General features: G+C 38.4%; 3 protein-coding genes across 11 annotated transcripts; 1 reads left to right on the top strand and 2 right to left on the bottom strand.

Annotated features, from left to right (window-relative positions):
• Nucleotides 1-3525: 3525 nt before the first annotated feature.
• LOC131330922 (mitochondrial ATP-independent inner membrane protease subunit 1a) lies at nt 3526-13604 on the top strand. Of its 6 annotated transcripts, none has more exons than XM_058364684.1 (5): nt 3526-3775; nt 3990-4214; nt 6598-6708; nt 7844-7906; nt 13518-13604. In XM_058364684.1, the coding sequence occupies exons 1-4, from the start codon at nt 3653-3655 to the stop codon at nt 7877-7879; spliced, it is 495 nt and encodes a 164-aa protein (XP_058220667.1). In that variant the 5' UTR covers nt 3526-3652; the 3' UTR covers nt 7880-7906; nt 13518-13604. The 6 variants fall into 6 exon arrangements, with proteins under 6 accessions (XP_058220667.1, XP_058220668.1, XP_058220665.1 ...); XM_058364685.1 differs by lacking the exon at nt 13518-13604 and adding an exon at nt 13024-13047; XM_058364682.1 differs by lacking the exon at nt 13518-13604 and adding an exon at nt 10204-10339.
• On the bottom strand, nt 9750-14148 carry LOC131330917 (cytochrome P450 72A397-like). 4 transcript variants are annotated; one of them, XM_058364672.1, is made up of 5 exons: nt 13531-14148; nt 12637-12854; nt 11456-11700; nt 10949-11330; nt 9750-10351 (listed from the first exon to the last, which is right to left on the bottom strand). In XM_058364672.1, exons 1-5 carry the CDS (start codon nt 13808-13810, stop codon nt 9923-9925), a joined length of 1554 nt encoding a protein of 517 aa, XP_058220655.1. In that variant the 5' UTR covers nt 13811-14148; the 3' UTR covers nt 9750-9922. The 4 variants fall into 4 exon arrangements, with proteins under 4 accessions (XP_058220655.1, XP_058220657.1, XP_058220658.1 ...); XM_058364674.1 differs by having other exon boundaries at nt 12637-12873; nt 13531-13668; XM_058364675.1 differs by lacking the exon at nt 12637-12854 and having other exon boundaries at nt 11456-11561.
• Nucleotides 14149-14914: 766 nt separating this feature from the next.
• On the bottom strand, nt 14915-17040 carry LOC131330921 (cytochrome P450 72A225-like). The gene is made up of 2 exons (XM_058364681.1): nt 16199-17040; nt 14915-15825 (listed from the first exon to the last, which is right to left on the bottom strand). Exons 1-2 carry the CDS (start codon nt 16493-16495, stop codon nt 15397-15399), a joined length of 726 nt encoding a protein of 241 aa, XP_058220664.1. The 5' UTR covers nt 16496-17040; the 3' UTR covers nt 14915-15396.
• Nucleotides 17041-22208: the final 5168 nt, after the last annotated feature.

Genomic DNA, 22208 nt, shown 5'->3' with positions numbered 1-22208 from the left:
TTGTTGTAGTTTCTGTTTTTATTTTTATTTTTATTTTTTATTCTTGGAGAATATAATTGGACTCCTAATGAAAGTTTGAATGCTAACGATCATATTTTCAAACTTTCTCTTACTTTTGCTTTCAATAAAATTAAAACCAAATTTAGATATTCGAGTTCAACCCGTAAAAACTCGTTACTGATTACATAAACAAGCAAAAATTTTCAAGCGTAGCTCAATAAGTTAAGATGCAACTTAAGAACTTATAATAAATTAACTACCTGTTTAGAACTTGTGGAAAGTGGGAGAAAGAAAAGAAAAATAACGAAGAAAGAAAATGTGAGGAAAATGAGAAAAAATTACTATTCCTACTACGGAGTACTATATTTTGGCCTTTCTCTTCTTTCCCTTTCAAACCAAACCAGGGGAAAAAAAACTTTCTAAATTTTTCTTTCTTTCTTTTCCTTTCCTCCCAAACAAACTTTTTATTTTTTTTTATTTTCACTCAATAGATGTCCAGCTTAATTTTAAGGGGATGAAAAGGGTACCGCTACTCCTTACGATAATCGAACCCTTAGCTTTTATGTAAAAGAAGTGAGAAGTGCCATTGAGCTACAAGTCTGCACGTTGGCCCAAACAAAACTTATTCTCTTGGGTTCAACCTTTTTCGCTCTCTATGTGTACGATTTTCAATAAAGTTCTGTCCACAAGCGCATTCTTTCTTCTCTTCCCATATTATCCCAAAAGCATCTCTCAAAACTTCTACTACCAAACAACCCCACTAAAACTCAAATCCCTAGGGTTTCCCAATGACATAATCCAAATTAGATTATCAAAAATTGCCACATAAGCTTTTAGTTATTCTTTATTGCTAAGCTTAACAAAGTTGAATCCATAAGCAAAAATCCATTTTTAACGGAGAAATATAGAGAGAGTTGGGAATAATTGCAAGGGGTGGGTCTATTGATAATGATGAGAGGAGAGAAAAGAAAGAGATCGAGAGTGTTTGGTCTCCTTAAATTTGGTTATCTTAAAAGAAAATGTTAGTTTTGGTTATTCAAATGCCAAAATTTGGTTATTGATTAAGGAATTACTAAGTTTGGTTATACTATTGTAAATTATATTTTGAACCAACATTGCTAATTTTAGAAATCTTTTAGTTTTGATTATGCTATTGGAGACACTCTTATCACCTAATTGACTTGACTAAAGCTTCAATTAAATTGGAAAACAATATGTAGTTTTGGGAGACGGGATGGTGCTGTGCACAACATTGTACTGTGCACCATCCAAGCTGTTCACTACCGAGATGAAATCTAGACTATTGGATTTCTAAATAGACGGCTCAAATGTTGCACAGCACGGTACTGTGCCCTCCTTGCACAACACCCACCCCGTTTTCTTAGTTTTGTACATTAGATGTGTATGACCATGGAGTACTTATTCATTGCACATGTGGTGTGCTTCGCTTTCAAACCTCGCCTTCAAATATAAGGTTGAATACCCCAAGCGTAGGGCTAGGTCGTTGGTAGCATAATATCCGGAAGTCCGGGATCGTACCCACAGAGAATTCGAATGTAGCTTAATCGGATTGTAGGTTTTATATGGTGGATTGTGGCGTTTAAGACGGCCAACTTGGTTTTGCTTTAAACGGTGAAAATTGCCAAGGCAAAAGACTAGGAAAACGCCTAATTAACTTAAAGGAGGCAAGTCTAGGGATCGTCTAACCCTTGACAAAGGATGTTACCGGTTCTCAATATAACTCAGGCGAGAGTCACGACCGCGTGCTCACGCCCGGAAGATTTAGCTTTAATGACTACGTTTATCAAAAGATGTGATTAACCGGAATTGAATCAACCTATTTTTGCTAATGTATCTAACACGTAGGGGGCCACGAGCCCTCAATATGTCGCTCGCCAAGACCGCTTGACTAAACTTCATACCAAGGAGTTAACACGCCTCGCTTAGACCAAAAAGGCTAGATTAATGAAATTCCGAAAATCAAGATTTTAAGCCCGAAGGTTTGAGAACCAAATAACCACCTAAGTCATCGGGAAAGATTACCCCGAGACTTGGCCTATCAACTACTCACACATAGCTAAAGCATGAAAGAAAGCATAAAAACGAGACATGACTTTTAACCGATGAAAACGAAAACAAACTTGATATTATAAAAGATCTAGTCCGTAGGAACAACTTTAATAAACGAGAAATTAACAAACGAGAATTACTTACTTGAGTTCTTAAGAGATTACACTAGAAAAGCTTGAAAGACATTAATGGAAGAAAACTTAAAGCTAATTATTAACTAGATAACAAAGGGGAGAGAGGAGACCCCTATTTATACACAATGGGTTTCTCTCTCCTCAAATATCTAAAAACATACTATAAGTAGCAACTATTCCATAAATGGAAAGTCCAAAAAGTAGCAAAATATCTGGTCGGAAGCTCTCCGTATCGATACAGAATAAGCAAAGTATCGATACCACATCGTTAAGCTGAAAAGGCCAATCTCCCGTAACAATCCCGTATCGATAAAGATTATGGCCGTATCGATACGGGAAGCTCTGCTTGGAAAGGTAACAAACGCGTATCGATACGGTCCAAAATCCGTATCGATACGGGGAGCTTATCTCTGGTCTTCAGGCCAGACTCCAAAACTTGACACCCGACGACCGTTGGCTTGCCCGATGCTCCTCGCCTTCGTTCTTTGGTCACTTTGGCACAAGTTCCACCGAGCGATGAGTCTTGAATTAACTTGGGGGATGACTTTGCACTCAAAATACGCCTTTTAAGGGCGTTTTGCCTGAAACACTAAACAAACTACCTTACGAGCAATATCGGCTAAAAACGACAAATAATAGCTAAAAGCACTTCTAACTAACGGACTTAAGCACCACGATCAAGCAATCTTAGGTGCGTATCATGGTGCTCCAGGCCCTTTCTTTACCGGACATTATGGTGAGATCCACACATTTTGGTTTGAATCCCACACCATAATGTGTGGTAAAGAAGGTGCTTGAGATACCATGTAGTGGTACCACATGATTGGGAGATAGCGATGCCGAGCGGCCTATCCGATCGTTTACCTTAACAATTGACGGTTTGGATCTTCACCGAAAAATGAATGGTTCAAATTTATACGAGCTCTGATTCAATCTGAATCATTCGTGCTGAATGAAGACCGAATGTCGTTCGACACTTGCTTGGCACTAGAGTGCTTAACAGCATCCCGGGTCCGGTACCACAAAGGTATTGAGGCCCCGTTCCAGAAACCTTCTTAAAAAATAAGCAGCTTATTTTACATTTTTAAACTCAGAAATAAAGTAAATAAAAAATAATTTTTTAATTTTTTAATTTTTTTTGCATCGTATAAAAAATCTCATCGAGATTTTCCAAACAAGATCCATATTATATATTTTTAAATTTCAATAAATTCATAATTTTTAAGCTTGAAATTACCTTTTAAAAAAATAAAGACTTATTTTTGGTTCCGGATAAGAGGCTGAATAATTTTTCATGACGATGACTTTTTGCTCAAGTCGGCTACCCGAACCCGCTTAAACCAAAGTCGGTCCTATCTTCGCACGAACAAGAAAAGGCAACTTCCACTTTTCAGAACAGACATCTCTGAATCCAGTAGTTCGAGAGAGAGAGAGAGAGATCAGATCAGATGTTGGGTTCGAAAGGTCAATGGAGAAACATAGCGAAAGAAGCGCTGGATCGAACCGCGATAGTCGCAAAATTCCTCTGCTTCCTCCACGTCACCAACAACTACCTCTGTTCCTCAACCCTTGTATAAGCACTCCCTCCCTCCCAAAAACTTTCCCCATAAAAATTCAGACTTTTTCTTTGATAGATCAGAACAACTCGTTCATATCTAGTAACTAGCGTCAAAAAATTCGAATTTTTTTTCAACAAACGTACATACATTATTATTTTTAAGTACCGGAATGATTACTTGCCCTATCTTCTGGTTAGTGATTGAACGTTGATTCGCTGCGTCTCAGGTGTACGGTCCGAGCATGCTCCCGACCCTGAACCTGACCGGCGACGTGGTCTTGGCCGAGCACGTGTCGACCCGGTTGGGCAAGGTAGGCCCCGGGGACGTGGTGGTTGTCCGGTCGCCTGAAAACCCTAAAAAGTATGTCACCAAGCGGATTGTGGGGATGGAAGGAGATAGGGTTACTTTCTCCGTGGACCCCATCAGCAGCGACCGCTCTAAGACCCTCGTGGTATGCATTTTGCTTTTTTTTTTTTTTCCTTTTCACGAATTGCCCATTTGGGTTTCTGTTTTTTATGTGAGTTTATTCGTCTCTGTTCCTACTTCCTAGTTGTGCTTAGGGCTGCAAACGAGACGAGCCGAGCCGAGTTTTATTATGTTCAAGCTTGTTTATTAAGTTTTTAACGAACATGCAGTGAAAACTTAACGAGTTGAGTTCGAGCCGAGCGGGCCTTGGCTTGACTCGAGCTCGAGCTTGTTCACGAGTCTCAACGGACCAACGAAAAATGTATATATATCCTCGCATAAGCCTAATACAACCAAAAATATTTTGATTGTGAAGGTATATATCTTTCATTTTCCTATGGAGGAGGGATGGTGTGAGTGTGCTCTCGCCTCCCTTGGTTGATTGGAAACTGAAAACGAAAAGAACAAATTATGAAATAACAATAAAAATCCTAAACTTAAGTGTATATACCCCGGCTCGCGAGCCGACTCGAGCCGAGCTTATCCTAGCTTGAGCTCGGCTCGTTTACAAAACGAGCTGAAAAAATCGGTTCAAGCTTGTTCGTTTGACTTCCGAGCTGAGCTTAAACGAGCCATTAACAAGCCGAGTTGCGAGCGGCTCGCGAGAGGCTCGGTTCGTTTGCAGCCCTAGTTGTGCTTGTGCTACTCTGCGTTGGGTTAGGGCTTGTTTGGTACCTATGGAAAATAAAGGAAAGGAAAGGACGATAAAAAAATTTCAAAGAAAATAATCAAACAAAGACTTATGAACAGAATGTTACTTACTGGTACCGGTGAGACACTGGGTACGCGGTTTCGCCTGTATCTTTTTTTTTTTTTTTGACATTGAAGAATATAGCTTGAAAAGAGAAAAAAAAAAAAAAGAAGAAGAAAAGTCTGGTGTACTGTGACTGGTATTGGTCGGTATTTGAGCCAAAATGGAACTACGATTATAGGGTATGGGATTTGCTCAAGAATGGGCCGAACGGCAGTGTTTTGGTATACTTTCGGCCGTTTGAACAGGTGAGAAAATTTTTATCTCAAGATTTTCGTTTTTTAAGCCAATGGTAAAAAATGGACTGGAATAGTGGTACAGGAGAAATTAGGTACATAGGATTGGAGGGGGTGCTGGTGGTGGACCGGTGGTTATGGGTTTTACACTTAAAATGCTAGTATCAAACTCGTGCTATGCACGAAATGATAATTATTGTTACTTTTGGTATTAGCAATGGGGAAGGCGACTCTCCGGTTTTGAACCTGGGTACATGAGCAGGATAGCAGTCAAGTGCTCCGCTTGCATTATTGTGCTACTGTTTCATTGGTCTGCATGGTGTTTTAGTTCATTATATTGCAATCAGGGAATAACTCAATTTGTTATTGGAAATTTGATGCACAAAATTCTCTCTCTCTCTTTTTTTGTGTGGCACGGAACGGTTTTTTCAGGCAAAAAATGAACATCATAGATAATGCATAAAATGCTTTCACATTCCCTACAAATGAAGTAGTTCCTTTTCAACATGTAAGACATGTCATACAATGATTCCTGTCCTCTCCTTTTTTCTCCTTGTGTAACAGATGGCTTATACTGTAGGCAAATTTATTGTCTCGAGAAGACCCTATATCTTGTCAAGGCCTGTTCCCTGTCAGGCTTATTTGGAAATCTTTCATCGATTTTAATCTGGTTATCCTATAGTTATCAGTAGGGACCGTAGGGTACTCTGATGCAAAAAATATTTACCAACAATAACAGATAGGGCAATGGGAGGCAACCTTCTTGTCCATGACAGCGCCCTCCACCCAATGGAACTGTAGGCATGATGCAATCCCAAGTCTAGCATGACTACCCAGACTTTTGTGTATGTGTCTCATAACGAAGAATCTACCTCGGGTCTCTGTGCCTATTAGGATACATTCATAATAAATGGATATTCTTCAATTTGTTTATTGCATCCATCCTATGATTTTCTTATGGTCTGCATACCTCTCAAAATGTGGTCTCTGTTTCTTAACCCAAAATGTCTAGTGGGCTGTAGATAGCGTTGGCTGTGTGAATTGTTGTTATTCTTCTTCTTCTTCTTATATCTGATTGCATAGGTTGCCCAGTATGGTTTTAAACTGCCATGGCTATAACGGGCAATCCGACTTTTAAATAACTATTTCTAAGGACTTCTTTAAACCCTTGCAAGTTGGAGTATAACTTTTCGGAAAAGATTTGTAGGGGTTTTCTCTCCAGCTTTCGTGTTTATGTGTGCTTCTACGACCCGGGGATTACCCATTGTTAATCTTTTTCATTCCAGGTTTTAGAACCCCTCCTTTTAGATACTAACATGTTGATGTTGGATTTTATGGTTGACATGATTTATCTTTTTTGTGTTTTTTATATGGATGTCTAGGTGCCAAAGGGGCATGTCTGGATTCAGGGGGATAATGTTTATGCGTCAAAGGATTCCCGACATTTTGGACCTGTTCCTTACGGGCTTATTCAAGGCAGAGTGTGTTGCAGGGCAAGTATTCTCTTCTCCTCATTTGTTGGATCCTCTACTCCACTTTATATTTTGGCACTACCAGACCTGTATGGTGCATCTGTTGCTCTAGATAATAAGTCTTTGGAATCTATAATAGCTGAATCCTTGAAATTCCCTCACCTTACAGAGCCATGAAATAACTTGAATAAGGAATGTAGGCTTCCTTTTTGGTTTTGAGTTTTCAATCGGCTCAGAGGCTTTTGATTCTCTCCGTCTCTTTTTTAGTAACTATCTTTTAATTTTTGGTGCTTTTGCTCTAGTCTAGTTCCTGCCATCGAGGAATTCAGAAACTGCCTTTGGAGAGGATGTACATGGATTGTTGACACGTATAAGTTGACGGTTTCATTTTTAGGTTTTGCTAGTTATGAACCAGAACTACCTAAATTAGGTTTTAATTCTTGTAGTATAGGAACAAGAAGTATAACACAGTAGAACTGTAGAACGTAATTGATGGATTATTATCATGACCACTTGGTCCCAAAGTTTAAGCTGTCAAAAAGAGGGATAGTTTTTTTTTTTTTTTTCCGAACTTAACCACGCCCTCATGCGTTATAAAACCTTCCTCATAAGCGGGTCGAACACATGAAGATGTTTTTACTATCAGGTTGAAAGGGTCAATACATGTAATATTTTTGGGCCCATCGAAAGAGAAATGGACACAAGTTTTTTTTTTCTTGCCCTCATTCATTTTTAAATGAGTGAGCATGAAATAATCTAGAAGCTTGAGTTATGGCAAATGGTCCAAACATTATATATCAATTAGATGGTGCCCGTCTTGCATGTACCTACTTATAGACTAACTTGAACAAGGCGCATGATCATATGTAGAAATAAAGTACACAATGAAAGAGATAACAGGGTGTCCAGACTTCAACCCTTGTAACATATGAGGGCCAAACACATATTTTTTTCTGCTCTGGTCCCATGATGAATTATGGACCACCAAATTCATCTAAAAACTTTAGCTATTTGAAAATGTGCCCAACAATGTATATCAAGTTGACAATTTACTTTTTTTGGATCCAACACGTAGTTTGCCTGAAAAACAAAAGATATTGTTTTTTATGACCATTGTTGCTTGATATGATTATTTTAATGTTTCCATTTCCAACAGATATGGCCACCTGATGGCTTTGGGCTTTTGGAGTAATGAGTGCAGTAAAGATTACATATCAAGGTATGCAGTATGCACAACTTAGTTATGATCTCGTGTCCTCTACCTTGCACACTCACTCTTTCATATTTTCTGCATTTAACAATAAGCTTCTTTCTTAGGATAGGTCATAGAATTATACTGGGGCCCCAGCTATGGAATCCACTTCTCGAGGGGATGATTGATTGTTACCGAATTGTAATCTTTTATTGTTTGTTCTTCTCTGTATTTTGCGAGCTCTGCAATTTCCCAAGTAAAAGTTATTGTGTACGGGTCGGCGGATAAGAATGTTCTTTAACTCAACTGTTTGCTTTTATCAAAAGGGTCAAACTGCATTAGTTGTCAATTCTCTGTATTTGGAAAGGAGATTGCAACATTTCAAGTAAACACGCAAGTCCATGTGATTATCAATATTTTTGGTGCCATTTGATTAAACCAATGGCAGGGAGGGTTAATATCAAGGGTGCTGTAGCAGATAGCCTGGGCGGGCGTTACTTGGAATAGTGGCAGTGGTGGACCATAGTTACCAATTGGAATTGGTCATGTTGGAAAAATCTGGTAGTCGAATTATTGATGGCAACAGGTAGGCTACAATTCAGGAGCCCCACCCTACCCTCAAACCCAATTGGTAAACCTCGCCCTACACTGGCCAACCACTGCTTGTGAGTTTGATCACTCAGGGACAGTGGAAACTAAAATAAAAATCAGACCCGGTTCAGTGCCTTTTGTGCACGTATAAGAAGGAACCAAAACAGAGGAGATAACAAATTTATCATACTTTTTACCTCCATATTTGGTGGTGGGAGAGGGAGAGAGGAAGAGGGAGAGAGAGAGATAGAGTGAGAGAGAGAGCCATTCTAGGTGTGTCAAGGTCACTTTGATCAAGAGCAATTTAGAGAATCTGCAAAGGAATTTTGATGGGGAGGATTGACTGGGGAGTTTTAGTTTCATCTTGTGAGTTGGGATGTGGTTTGCAGGTTTAGGCATTCACCGTTTCTGCAATTGAATTAGGCTCTCTTGGAAAGTGAGCTGTCTTGCAATTTTGCAGTTGATCTAGGAAGGTGGATATTGAAGGCCTTAGTTTTATGAGGTTCTTTACTTAGCCGTTGGAGAAGCAGTGTTTTCTTTTTTGGCATTTTTGTCGATTGTACATGTTTTTTTTTTTTTTTTTGATGGAAGACTTAATTCACAGGAGTAAGGTTCCTTCTAGTGGGTGGTTAGGGAAGGGATATACAAATTGAGGCCTTACTGTTGAAGTGGAGCATTATGTGACAGCCGCCGACAGCCTCACGCTGGGGGTCAGGCTGCCTCAAACAGGCATTGAACAGCAAGTAAATGACCATATTCATATACAAGTTGAGCTTAATCATATTACATAAGTAGGGTCGAATATAAAAGAGACACTTAACTTGGTTGTTTGGTTTATGTGAAAGTGTTTTGTCTATATGGTTGTGCTTATGTATTTGTGAGTGTGTTATATATTCTGCACACAGATGCTATCAGCTATCCTATATTTCCATGGGCTGGAGCTATTGTGGGATTATTGGTTCTAGGAGTCAACTAGATAAGTTCACTAAAATTTCAAGAGCCTTCTAAATGCATTGAAATTAGAAGAATTTTACCGGTACACAATTCTGGTGGATAGGAAGATTTAGTGTGATGGTTCTGTAAGAAAATATGTTCCAACTTGTACTTATCTCATAGTAAGCCAATGTTAGGTGGTTTTTTTTGTCCCTACCACCCTTCGTGAGTTTGTAGGAATCATGTATGTAGGACATAAACTCAATTCGCTTGAGTGCTTTCCCCACCTACCAGCCACCGCCATCAACCGCCTCCCCATTACTTCCACACAAGCAGCACATGGCCATTAAAGCAATAGTCACGTCCGTTATGGATTGGATTAACTAGACACAAAGTAAAATTGAAGGCTCTAATTACACACCACCCAAATTACAGTGACCAAGAACTTAGATTCAGACATCACAAGAGTGGGTAAGTTCCTCATCAACTTTACCTTTTTTATTGTGAGTGTTCAAATCCCTAGAATATCTTTTGCAAGATCAAATGAGCACCATGTTGGGGTTTGACCGTTAACATAAATGAAGGGGCGTGCACGTAGGATGGAGACAGCTGGAAATAGAAGTGTTTCAAAATCATTGCCAAAGCTATCTTTGCTTCCACTAGTGCAAAGTATTGCCCAATGCATATTCTGGGACCCCCGCCAAATGGGAAGAACGTGACTTGGCCCTTTGTTGCCTTCACAATTCCTTCAGAAAATCTCTCCGGCTTGAACTTTTTTGAATCTTGTCCCCAAATTTTAGGATCATGGTGAATTGCGATAGTCGGCACCATAAGCTCTATTCCAGCTGGTAGAACTAGTCCTCCAAGCTTTGTGTTTTTATGTGTGTAACGGGTAAGAAAGGCAACTGGTGAGTATAACCTCATAACTTCGTTAAGAATCATGGTTACCTGCATATAGTAATATTTAAGAAAGAGATCATGAGAGTTACTTTGTATCTGTTTCTTATTTTCAAAAAACACAGACATGGAGACAATTGGAAAGAGTATTTTATTTTGGTTGCTAAATAGGTTTACACATCTTTGCAAAGCCTTTGTTGGTATTTCCTGTTAAATTATACAGAATAGTTTGCTGGAAATACTTTTTGGGCACAATTTTTTGGAAAAAGATTCCAAACAGACTAAGGTTAATCTTACTAAAACTGTTAGATAGCTTGATATTCATTGTTGGGTCCATTCCTTAACAGCTTAACTTTTCGGGAACTAAACGTGGTATGAGAGCTCTGGTTTTTGAGAAGTCTTGGGTTTAAGTCTCTCCCTGAGCAATTTGTTCACAGTTTGCATTATGCTTCTCCCTTTTGTATTCTATGTCTGGCTGTTTGTGCAAGACGGGATTGCACGTAGGGAAGGTGTTATAGATAGCGTAATATACATTGTTAGGCTCATTCCCTAACATCGTAAGTTTTTGGGACAATTGGTAACTCAACACAAACATAGTTTTCAAGTTGAGAACAATTCCCAAATTTTTTTTATTGGGGAAATACTTACAGTTTTGAGCTGATGTAACCCACCAAAATCTGGTTTGTTATCCCCAAACACTGCCAATACCTCTTCTCTAGCTAGGGCTTGCCACTTTTGATGCTTACTCAACAGGACCATTGTCCAAACAAGCAAAACCGAGGTGGTTTCTTGCCCGGCAAGGTAAAATAGCTTGCACTCCTCAATTATATCTTCAACTGTCATCTTGTTGTTCTTGCTTCCTAGTTCTTGATCAGTAGCTTTCAAATTTGATTTCAACAGTATCCCTAACAAGTCATTATCTCCTTCTCCATTCATTGTTCGCTGTCTTTTGTTGATGATGTTCCGCACTAGAGCTCCCACTTCACTATATATTTTTCTTATCTTCCTGTTAGTCTTTGTTGGTAGAAACCTATATGCAAGTAAATCTTGAGCGTATGAAGACTTGTAAAAATGACCAAATCTGAATCGCAAGGCAATATTAGTTGCAATACTAATTATGAATATATGCGGGTAACGCATATAATGCACACTTACCTCCATCCGGGAATGTATATTGACTGCAAAGGTTGCATCAAAATATCAGCTTGTTCTTTTTGGAGTTCGAATATCTGTTTTCCTTCCTCATAGTCACTGCCAAATGCTGTTCGAGAAATCACATCCGCTGTCAAATTAGAAAGATAAGGCCATACGTCTAGCTCACATGACCCTTTTGTTGAGACCGACACTTCCCATTTGCTTATCATCTCACAGCAACTTGAGTACATTGCTGGTACCATAAGCTATAACAAACACCAAAAGGAGCTGAGAAATTGACTGTAACCGAAGGAAGGCCATGCAAACTTCTTTCATGTGGAATTCGTAATCGTATGATTCAGATACTCTAAAAAAGCAACCCATCTTATGGTAGTATGGAGAGCCAATTCCATGATAGAGAAGCTAACTTTAGCTCACCTTACCCAGTACTATTAGGCTCTCTTTGTTTGGCCGATCATCGGATTGCACTCTAATGTATTTAATCTCATAGGATGAGTAGCTCTAACCGATTGCTGGCACCATAAGCTATAACAAACACCAAAAGGTGCTTAGAAATTGACTGTAACCAAAGGAAAGGCCATACAAACTTCTTTCACGTGGAATTCATAATCGCATGATTCAGATACCCGAAAAAAGCGAACCCATCTTATGGAGAGCCAATTCCATGATAGAGAAGCTAATTTTAGCTCACCTTACCCAGTACTATTAGGCTCTCTTTGTTTGGCCGATAGCCATATTTTACTTTAATGTATTTAATCTTATAGGATGAGTAGCTCCAACTGGCTGATAGTAAGGTCATTATCAGTATATAGCAAACCTACCTAAATTCTCTGTATCTCTATGTTTTACAGGATCTCGTCTAACGGATATCCGGTTATTCCACCAATTACATGCAAACCTTGGAAAAATGGTTCCCTCCAAATTCTGTATTCCAATCACATTTTCTAATCGGTGAATCAGACAGTCCTCAAAGTTTTCACATGATTCTAAATCTTCTTTAAAGTAGGGGGTGAGTAAATCTACGTGGTTTAGAATCTCCTTATTGACAGTGACCCGAATAAAAATAAATGATACATGACAATTTGAAACAACTTTCTGGGTCGTAAAAAAAATCTGTACTTTTCCCCATTCTTTACCCTGCTTTTTGCAACGCTTAGAAAGAGGTTGAGATTTGAGATTACCTTTAGCTTTTCTAGGTGGAAGGCTGGGTTAACAAGGCTTCTGTGCGTAGCCCATTTCTCACCGTTGTAGGTTAGAATTCCTGTCACTAGAAATTTGGCAAGTGGATTCATCACTGGCTTTTGAAAGACTTCAGTGTTTGAGAAGATCTCCTTTATCAGTTTAGGATCTGTAATGTTTACCCTTGGTGTTGGTCCCATCCACGCAAGGTAATTCGTTCCTGAAAATAGTAACCATAGCTAACCAACCAAGAAGCCGGCTAAGTAAAAAGCTTACTTTGTGGATTTTTTTGGTTGTAACTGAACTCATATTAGAAGTTGACGATTGTAAAGCAAAATACAGACTTCAAACTGGAGCTTGTAAAAATTAGCTTTTTTACAACTTTGTAGGTTAGTTTTTGATCCATCAACAGAACATGGAAACTGCAGCAAACATGTGATCAACATTGTCCCAGACAAAAACAATTTGTTAAGTTGTGGTCCAATGGTTCTTTGCAGAGACGAAGGTAGGATTTGTATAGAGAGGAGGCCAAAACTTAGAACCTAGAATTTCACATATTTACACGATTGTTAAACTTTTAAGTTTTTCTTACATATGGTTAGAAATTGAAGCTTGAAATCTGTAGAATAATGTTCTTCAAAAAGAATGTAGGCACTTTCTATTCCCACTGGCAAAACATATACATACACATAAAAGGGAGCAATAATTTTCCACTGCATAACCACTTTTTATTTTATTTTTATTTATGAAAGTAGTAGTTTTTATTTATTTTGTCTTTAGGTAGTTTGGTCCTGATTATCCTCCCTCCTCTGCATTTTGAGGTCCTAATTTTCCACTACATAAGTATTAACTGCAAACTTAAATCCAACATCATCGTTTTCAGGAGACATACATACCATGAAGATTGACAAAATATTGGTGGAACGGTACGACACGTGGCACAATATCGTCGTCGTTAACCTCCATGGGTTTGGATCTTGCTGCTATGATCGCTGGGACGATATCTTTGGAGTCTCCATACAAGAATCTGTAGGGATTTCCCTTGAAACCTTGATCTCTCAGTCTCCTCTCTAGCTGTTTTGGCCTCAACCAAACCCAGTTCACTGCCTTCCATGCACATGTTAGGAAAGTAGCCAAAGCAAGAGAGAGAAGAATTGAGCTTGCTGTTACTTCCATATCTGGTGAGACAATGAGATTGAGAGAAATCTGAACCTTATCTTATGGGGCTGTCGCACACTAGTAGTTCAATAATTTATGATGCCGTGCTGATGTGTTCATATATCTTTTTTGGTATGAGATATGCATCAGGCTGACAATACAAATGATACAGGGAGATACTTTACCTGCATTTTGATACTCCTTCCGTTTCCTTTTTAAAGTTTAGTATTTCATTTTGAGCTGTCTCTTAACAAGTGTCTGTTTTGTAAAGTTAGTGGGTAAAAGTTGATACATTTTTCATGTTGTCCCTAAAAGTAGATTCTATTTTGAAAAGTTAGTGAGTAAAAGTGTAATGATGATATCTCTATAGAAGGTAAATAGGAAAAGTGGAGGTAATAGTTGATATGAAAGGTGTAATGGTGATATTTTCTTAATAAGTTGGAATTACGAAGCGGAACATTTAAAAAATGACGGAAGGAGTACATGTTTTCATGTAAAAAAATTGGGAGCTATGAGCTACTTGCAGTTAGATGTTTTCGGGAAGCACAATCTTTTGTTAGAACTTTATTTTTGTTTCTGGATGTGCGGTGTTCGCTTACAACATGATCGGTCGGTGAGGAATTGTTCACACTAATACGTAATCAATGATGTCGTGCCAATATATTTATATATTACTTCACACTGATACGTAATCGATGATGTCGCACCAATATATTCATATACTGAATTACACTATAATATAGGGTATTGGACGGATCCAACTGTTGACATGTCCACCAATCATGCAGGTAGAGGTTTTGTTAGAAATGTTGTGTATTTTTTTGGTTTGTATAATGCATTTTTTTTTGGTGTAGTTGTATATGAATAAGGATGTACGTACTATCCATTATTATTATGGTTCAACTTGTTTTGTGTGTTTTCGGCTCATTTGTTACGAATGTTACGATATTATTTGTCACATTGTGATTGGATACGAATTTGAGTGTAAGTCAATCACATAATTGTCAAGAATTATTTGACTAATTATTGAGAAACGTCAGGGAGTTTTGTTTTTCTTGAGGACCTTCGGATTGGATTACATGTATCTGCCTCAAACGAAAGGGTTTATATTTAGGCCATTTGAAAATGGGAGATTCCTTCTCAAGCCATCTTCTTAAACAAGTCTACGCATAATTTGGAAGATTGATTCCCAACCCAGAAGCACAAAACATTCTCTGGTTCGCCAAGTGAAAACCTAAGAATGATTTATGCACTTGTGGCAATAAATCAGTAATATATACTTACATTCTCTAATTCGTAAAGTGGAAATAAGTACTTATTTTCCTAAGCAGAACGAGCGCTTAGTTTTGAAGTGGAGCATTATGCTGGCAACCTCAGGCTGCCTCAAACAAGCATTAAACAGCAAGGCAATGACCATATTTCAAATAGAAATTGAGCTTCATCATATAATGTAGGTATATAGTAAAATAAAAAAGAGAAACTTAACTTGGTTAATTAATCAAACATACCCAAACTACAGGGGCCAAGAATTTTGATTCAGCTTACAACCGGAGGGGGCAAGTGTGTCATCAGCTTTACCCTTTGCCGTTGTGAATGTTCAGATCCTAGAATAGCTTTTGCAAGATCAAACGAGCACCGTGTTGGGGTTGGAGTGTTAACATAATCATAGGGGCGTGCATGTAGGAAGGAGAAATCCGGAAAGAAAAGCGTTTTAGAATCATTGCTAAAGCTATTTTTGCTTCCGCTAGTGCAAAGTTTTGTCCAATGCATGTTCTGGGACCGCCACCGAATGGAAAGAATGTGCCTTGAACCTTCGTCGCCTTTAAAATTCCTTCAGAAAATCTCTCCGGCTTGAAGTCGTTTGAATCTTCTCCCCATATTTTAGGATCATGGTGAATTTCCAAAATCGGCACAAAAATCTCCACTCCACCTGGTAGAACAAGTCCTCCTAGCTTTGTCTTTCTATGTATGAAACGTCTAAGAGCGGGAATTGGTGGGTATAACCTCATAGCTTCGTGTAGAATCATGGTTACCTGCATATATAGGGCAATATATATATATATATATATATATATATATATATATATATATATATATAGATATAGACACACACACACCACGGATCAAGTGAGGGATGTTCTTATTTTCCAGAATAGAAACGTAGAAAAGTGTAAATTTCTTTTTTTTTGTTAAAAAGGATTGCATATAATTGAAAACATTATTTTTGGAAGTATCCTGGGCTAAATTTTCCCGAATCTTTTTTAACATAATTTTGCCAATGAGTGTTTGTGTTTGCTTTTACGGAATGAACAACAAAAAAACAAAAACGATAAAATAAAGGTAAGGTGAAAACTTGCCAATCAAGTAAGACCAACTCCATAATTGGTTTATGTAGAAAAATCTTACAATTTTGAGCTGATTTAACTTATCAAAATCTGGTCTGTTGTTGCCAAACACTGCTAAAACCTCTTCTCTAGCTAGAGTTTGCCATTTTTGATTCTTACTCAACAGGACCATTGTCCAAACAGGCAAATCCGCAGTGGTTTCTTGCCCAGCTTGGTAGAACAACTTGCACTCCTCGATCACCTCTTCAGTTGTAAGTTTGATGCTATTTTTGTTTCCAAGTTTTCCTTGATCAATATCTATCAAATTTGATGTAAGTAGTATGCCTAATAAGTCACTATCTCGATCTTCTCCATTCATGTCTTTTGTTGATGATATTGCGCAGTAGGGCTCTCAGTTCGTTGTATATTTTTTTAATCTCCCCATTTGTCTTCTTTGGTAGAAACCTATGTACGAGTAAATTCTGAACGGTTAAATACGACCAAAATTGGACAGTTATGCAATGCACTTATGTGTGTGTGTGTGATGTACATATGACTCACACTTACCTCCATCCGGGAATGTGACTTGACTGCAAACGTTGTATTGCAAAATCATTTTGTTCTCTTAGGAGTTGGAATATCAATTTTCCTTCTTCATAGTTACTACCAAATGTTGTCCGGGAGATCACATCTGCTGTCAAATTAAAAAGATAAGGCCATACATTTACCTCACATGACCCCTTTGTCGAGACTAACACCTCCCATTTGCTTATCATATCACATTAGCTTGAGTACATTGCTGGTACCATAAGCTATAACAAACACCAAAGACTGCGTGAGAAACAGTACCCATCTTATACTAGCTTGCATGGTGATCCAATTTCATGAAAGTTGTCCTTGGCTCAGCCTTACCTGTTAGTATTACCCCTGCTTTCTGTATCAATTCCCAAAATTCAAAATAAGTGAATATGCGAGATTACCTTCAACTTTTCTATTTGGAAAGCCGGGTTAACATGCTTTCTATGCTTAGCCCATTTCTCACCCTCATAAGCCACAATCCCTGTCAGTAGTAATTTAATCGACCAAGAAGCCGGACCCAATTAAAAAGCCTACTTTGTGGGTGTTTTTGTTTTAACTGAACTTGCAGTGACAAATGATTGATGAAAAGCGGAAGCTGAAAAAGTCAGAACAGAGCTTTTTAAAAATCAGGTTTTTCAACAAATTTGTAAGTTCGTGAAAAAAAAAAGGCTTATCTACTTTTTTGGTCCTAAAAAATATGGCCAAGTTTCAAATTCGTCCTTATAAAAATAACAGTTTCAATTTTGTCCTTATAGTATTAATCTCAATTCAATGTCAACCTTGCCGTTAACCATGTAACAGAATTAGCTAATGCGTACAAAGCAAAATCATCTACAGTTAAAAGATGGTATTTACGTGGCACCTATTTGGAGAAAACTATTACTGTAGTAAACCACCTCTACAAAATGACCCAAATCCAGACTTCATCCTCCTCATTTCTATGCAAAACCTCCCAAGTTCAGTCACTTGGATATCGTTTCATCGTATGAGCAAATTAAAGATAAAAGTTTAGGATCAAATAGTACTGCAGCTGGAGGTTTCATCCAGAATTACAAGAACAACCCAATCCTCTTTCAGTGCTTAAAATGTGTAGACGGTCTAGTATTCAAATTTTTGTGAGGTGAGTTCATCAATTAGTATTTAGAAATCGTCCAAATCAACCATCATTTTTTATTAGCAAGTTACCCTGAACTTTAATAAAAGATGGGAAAAAGGGCATTTCTCTCTTGATCTCGCCCATTTGAGAGGTTAATTTTTCCCTCTTGTTATCAAATGCGAGCTGGCTCTTATTTTGTCTTATTTGGCTCCTATGACATGTATTCGATAACCTTAGCCTTGCCATATTAGCTGGACAACAGGCACATTGTGCTTCAATCTTATAAGGGGTTGTGTCAAAAAAATCTTATTGAAATGGGTGATTTGTTAGTGAGAGATTATGAAAGAAGAGATCTATGAAGAACTAAGGAAAATGGTTTTAGAGAGAGAAAAGTATGAGAGAACAGGCCAATGGGCTTGTAGCTCAATGACACATCCTTACCTCTATCACATGGAAGATGAGGATTTGATTTTCGCCATGAGGGCGCTTAGCGGTCCCCCTTCCCTATTTCCGTCCCCGTAGAAGTAGGTTAGACATTTATATCGAGTGAAAGTAGGGGAGAGAGAATTTTTTTTACGGAAACTTTTCACTCTGTTTGTTTTATGAAAGACCATGTGTTGTTCACCGACTAAGGTTATTGCCATGTCTCATATGCCGTCAGATAGATTCTTTGATTCCGTTATGAAATTGACAGCAAGGACACTATTGAATCAGGATTAGTATTACAAGGATGAAATTGAAACAATTATTTTTCTAAGGACATTGTAGGAAAGTCAAAATTATTTTAGTTGACTAGGTCAGAGCTTTGACCACCTTGTCAGAAGAAGACATGTGGCACCTGCAGATGAGTGACACGCGGCACCTGCAGATGAGTTACACGCGACATATAGAGTCGCGGCAGACAAGTTGGCGCTTGTTGCAGATGCAAACAACTTTCAGCAACAGGTAGACTTACGCTAAGCAGACTCGCAAGCAGACAGGCTACCGCGGACAAACGTGGCCGCGGACAGACATGGTCGCGGTAGGCCGCGTATAGACAGGGCCGCGGACATGCAAGGCCACGATAGGCCCGTGGACATGTAGGGCCGCAGGCCCATAGACAGGCAGGGCCGCGGATAGACAGGGTCACAACAGACTCCCGCGATAGGCCCTCGGACGGGCAGGATGGGTCCAGCGGAGGTTTTGGTCTTTGCCTATAAATACCAGTGCTAGTATTTAGATTTGGGGGGAGGACATCTCTGTCACACCCCTCGCGCCTAGAAACACCCAAAACGAATCGTAACAAAGAACAAACTACACCTGCTCTATAACATTCCCAAATTCACATATCAAACTAGTGGAAATAAGACGAATAAAGCAACCCACGACTTTATATAATAGGAAAACTATCATTTGTACAATCTGTTCTGTGATCCAAAACACCTTACAAGCCACACTTGGTTGTACAATATGTTACATAAAACTAAAAAAAAAGAAAGAAAGGCAGGACCCACACACTCGCAAGCCACACCAAGCTAAACTGTACACAGTGAACCATCCCTTCTATCTCGTACCTTTAAGGCCTGAAAACCAAAACCTGTGTGGAGGTGAGCTAAAATCAACGTGCTCACAGACACAAGCAACATATAAATATCACATGTTAACGAAAAACACTTTATCAGCAGAGTTATATCCAAATGACATTCCATAAACCAACCAGTTTATATTAGTTCCAAATCCACCATCTGCATTAATCAAAACAGTCGATATAATCTAAATAGCCACCGATTTGGTCAACTCCCAACCACGTGTCCCACGATACTGTAACCCAAAAGAAAATCACCTTTACGAAAAGAAAATCAAGTTTACTTACACAAAGCAACATATGAATGCATGTCCCTCCCAAATACAAGACTCAAAGTTGTATTTTTAAATACTAATCCGTACAGAGTTAACAACCACGAATTTTTAGGATCAAACTAGACATATAGAACAGCAACTACTCCAAAAATTAAAACAATACTACCTCTTTAGGTCACTCAATCAATTCCACAAACTCAAACCAAATGCTGTGGTCAAACTATTTTCAGCAGTGTCACACCAACTTGTAAAATCCGCCAAGATTAAAGTTTCCACCCAAATGACCTGGGATTTGGTATAACTCATAAGAACACATCAAAGTTCATCCTTGATTTTTCCCGAAATTTTTCCAGTAAGAGAACCAAGTCAGATTCACTCTCAAAGTCAAAAATTCTGTGTAGAAAACACAGTTTTTCAGCAGAGCAGTCTGTGTTCGAATGGTCATTAAAAATCGTGTACTTCATATTTTTTGATGATTCCAACGCCAAAACAACTCCAACTTAACAATCTTTAAGACTCAAAAGGACCCATAACTAATAAACTTGTCTAAGTATAACAAATTTGATGAAAAACGCAGCTCTGGATGCTGCCCAGATTTTCCAGATTTTCTCAACATCAATAGCAGTAGGCAACTTCAAAATTCTACAAGTTCATGCTCATAATCCATCTATATACCAACTAACATGTATCAATCTTGGGTTTCCATGATCAAATCATATTATCCATACCAATTAACAATATTTGAGAATTTAAGATGAATTTGGTATGAAATTATCATGTAAGCACTATAGAACCTTAATTCTTAAATCTCTTCCATGTAGGTCAATTCTATATGAACATATTCATCAATACTCATAGTTTAAGGAAGATTTCTTACCACAAGAAGAGAAATTTTCAGATTATATGTCAAACTTCAAGAGGTTACTTCAAGTTCTTCAAGCCAAACTAGAGTTTTCCTATTCTTTTTTCAATGGAGAAGAGAGAACTCCGAGAGAGAGAGAGAGAGAGAGAGAGAGAGAGAGAGAGAGAGAGAGAGAGAGAGATAAAAACGTAGAGATAGGAGAGAGTGAGAGAGAGACGTGTGAGAGGGAGAGAGATATGTACGTAGGGAGAAACTGAGGTGAAGGCACCTCCTGCTGCTCCTGTAGTGAAACAAGACGTTATATTCACAACAAATTTAACATCTCAAACCAATCCCCATACTTTCTAATTATGCAAAATAACCCATGCAATTATTCTTTTCGAAATTTCATTAACCTCCACACATGATGCATAATGTTACGAATGTTTTTGGGTTCTCACAATCTCTTTCACAGATAGAGACACACACACAGATTTCTAGAGAGAGAGAGAGCACAGATTTTCAGAAAGAGGAAGAGACCATCTCCCCGAGAAAAAATAGAACTACGTTTGACCTGATTCTCTGTACACCAGGATATGTAGGCAGCCTTGATGACTCGGGCACGGTCGCACGTTTTATGTCTCCTCCATCCCTTCGTTCTAAACACTAATCATTCTTTACCTCTCCAGCACATTTTATTCTCATGAATATTTTGGGCTCTATTTTGAACCCTGAGGAGATCAGTCAAGATTTTGACCGCTCCTATAGCGATTATGAAACTTGCCCATATTTCTAAGGACCAAAAAAGTAGATAAGCCAAAAAAAAAAAACACCAAATTTGTAAGTTAATTTTTGATCCATAAACAGAACGCAGTAATTGGAGCAAACATGTGAATACGACTTCCTAGACAATTTTTAGTTGTTGCCTGTTTCTTTTATTGGCTCGGCAAATTTTTTTTATTAATCTTTGAAAAGATAAACAAAGATTGAACAGATCAATAACACAACAGCAATTCACCGCCCGGGACCAAGAAAACCAGGAAGGCAAGACACGAGCCAAAACAATGATGACCAAAAGGAAAAACGCCACAATTAAACAAACACCTCCAAACCTTAGAACCCAACCAAAAAATGCCTATGGCTGCATAGGAAACCAAGCAAGCCAAGCCAAGCCAAACCAAATCAAACCAGAAGAAACAAACCCCAAAAAAACTTGAAACTGAAAAGCTCAAAACCTACAACAAAAACAACCAACCCCGAACCGAAAGAGAAACAGGCACCAGCCTCTCGAGACCTCGAACAAATGCGAAGAACAAGCAACGAAGGTGTTTGTACCATATTTCACCGCCTGTCGATCGACCGAAAGGGGGCGTTTATGGGAATGCTCCCTATTTTATTATTTCGTATTAATAATATAACTAGTTTTTTTATTTGTTTGTATTTTAATAAAGTGCAGGACACTTGGCATGCTCCTATACATTTGGAAGTTAAAAAGACACTTGTCATTGTCCTACACACTTTGAGGTTGAAGAGAAGTTATTTGGACAAGTGGCATGCTCCTACACACTTTGGAGTTTGTGGGAAGTTATTTGGACACTTGGAAGATGATGAAGAGTAGTGAGAAGTTAGGAAGTTATTTCATGCACATTTTATTTTCTATAAATAGCCTCTTTTGACTTCATTGTAAACCCCTTCAACAAATCAACTTTGTTATAAATTTTTGTCTACCAACCCATT

This window comes from Rhododendron vialii, chromosome 6a (assembly GCF_030253575.1).
Source record: "Rhododendron vialii isolate Sample 1 chromosome 6a, ASM3025357v1".
Lineage (NCBI taxonomy): Eukaryota > Viridiplantae > Streptophyta > Magnoliopsida > Ericales > Ericaceae > Rhododendron > Rhododendron vialii.
Note: the sequence above shows the minus strand (reverse complement) of the source record. Positions and strands in the feature narration are given on the sequence as shown.

Excerpts from the sequence above, each read along its gene's own strand:
- LOC131330922 (XM_058364684.1), top strand. The coding sequence starts at position 3,653 with ATGTTGGGTTCGAAAGGTCAATGGAGAAACATAGCGAAAGAAGCGCTG. Across the intron at positions 3,776-3,989 it reads ACCTCTGTTCCTCAACCCTT|GTGTACGGTCCGAGCATGCT; the intron begins GTATAAGCACTC and ends GCTGCGTCTCAG. Across the intron at positions 4,215-6,597 it reads ACCGCTCTAAGACCCTCGTG|GTGCCAAAGGGGCATGTCTG; the intron begins GTATGCATTTTG and ends ATGGATGTCTAG.
- LOC131330917 (XM_058364672.1), bottom strand. The coding sequence starts at position 13,810 with ATGGAAGTAACAGCAAGCTCAATTCTTCTCTCTCTTGCTTTGGCTACT. Across the intron at positions 11,331-11,455 it reads ATATACATTCCCGGATGGAG|GTTTCTACCAACAAAGACTA; the intron begins GTAAGTGTGCAT and ends ACTTGCATATAG. Across the intron at positions 10,352-10,948 it reads GGTTACATCAGCTCAAAACT|GTAACCATGATTCTTAACGA; the intron begins GTAAGTATTTCC and ends TACTATATGCAG.
- LOC131330921 (XM_058364681.1), bottom strand. The coding sequence starts at position 16,495 with ATGAATGGAGAAGATCGAGATAGTGACTTATTAGGCATACTACTTACA. Across the intron at positions 15,826-16,198 it reads AGTTAAATCAGCTCAAAATT|GTAACCATGATTCTACACGA; the intron begins GTAAGATTTTTC and ends CTATATATGCAG.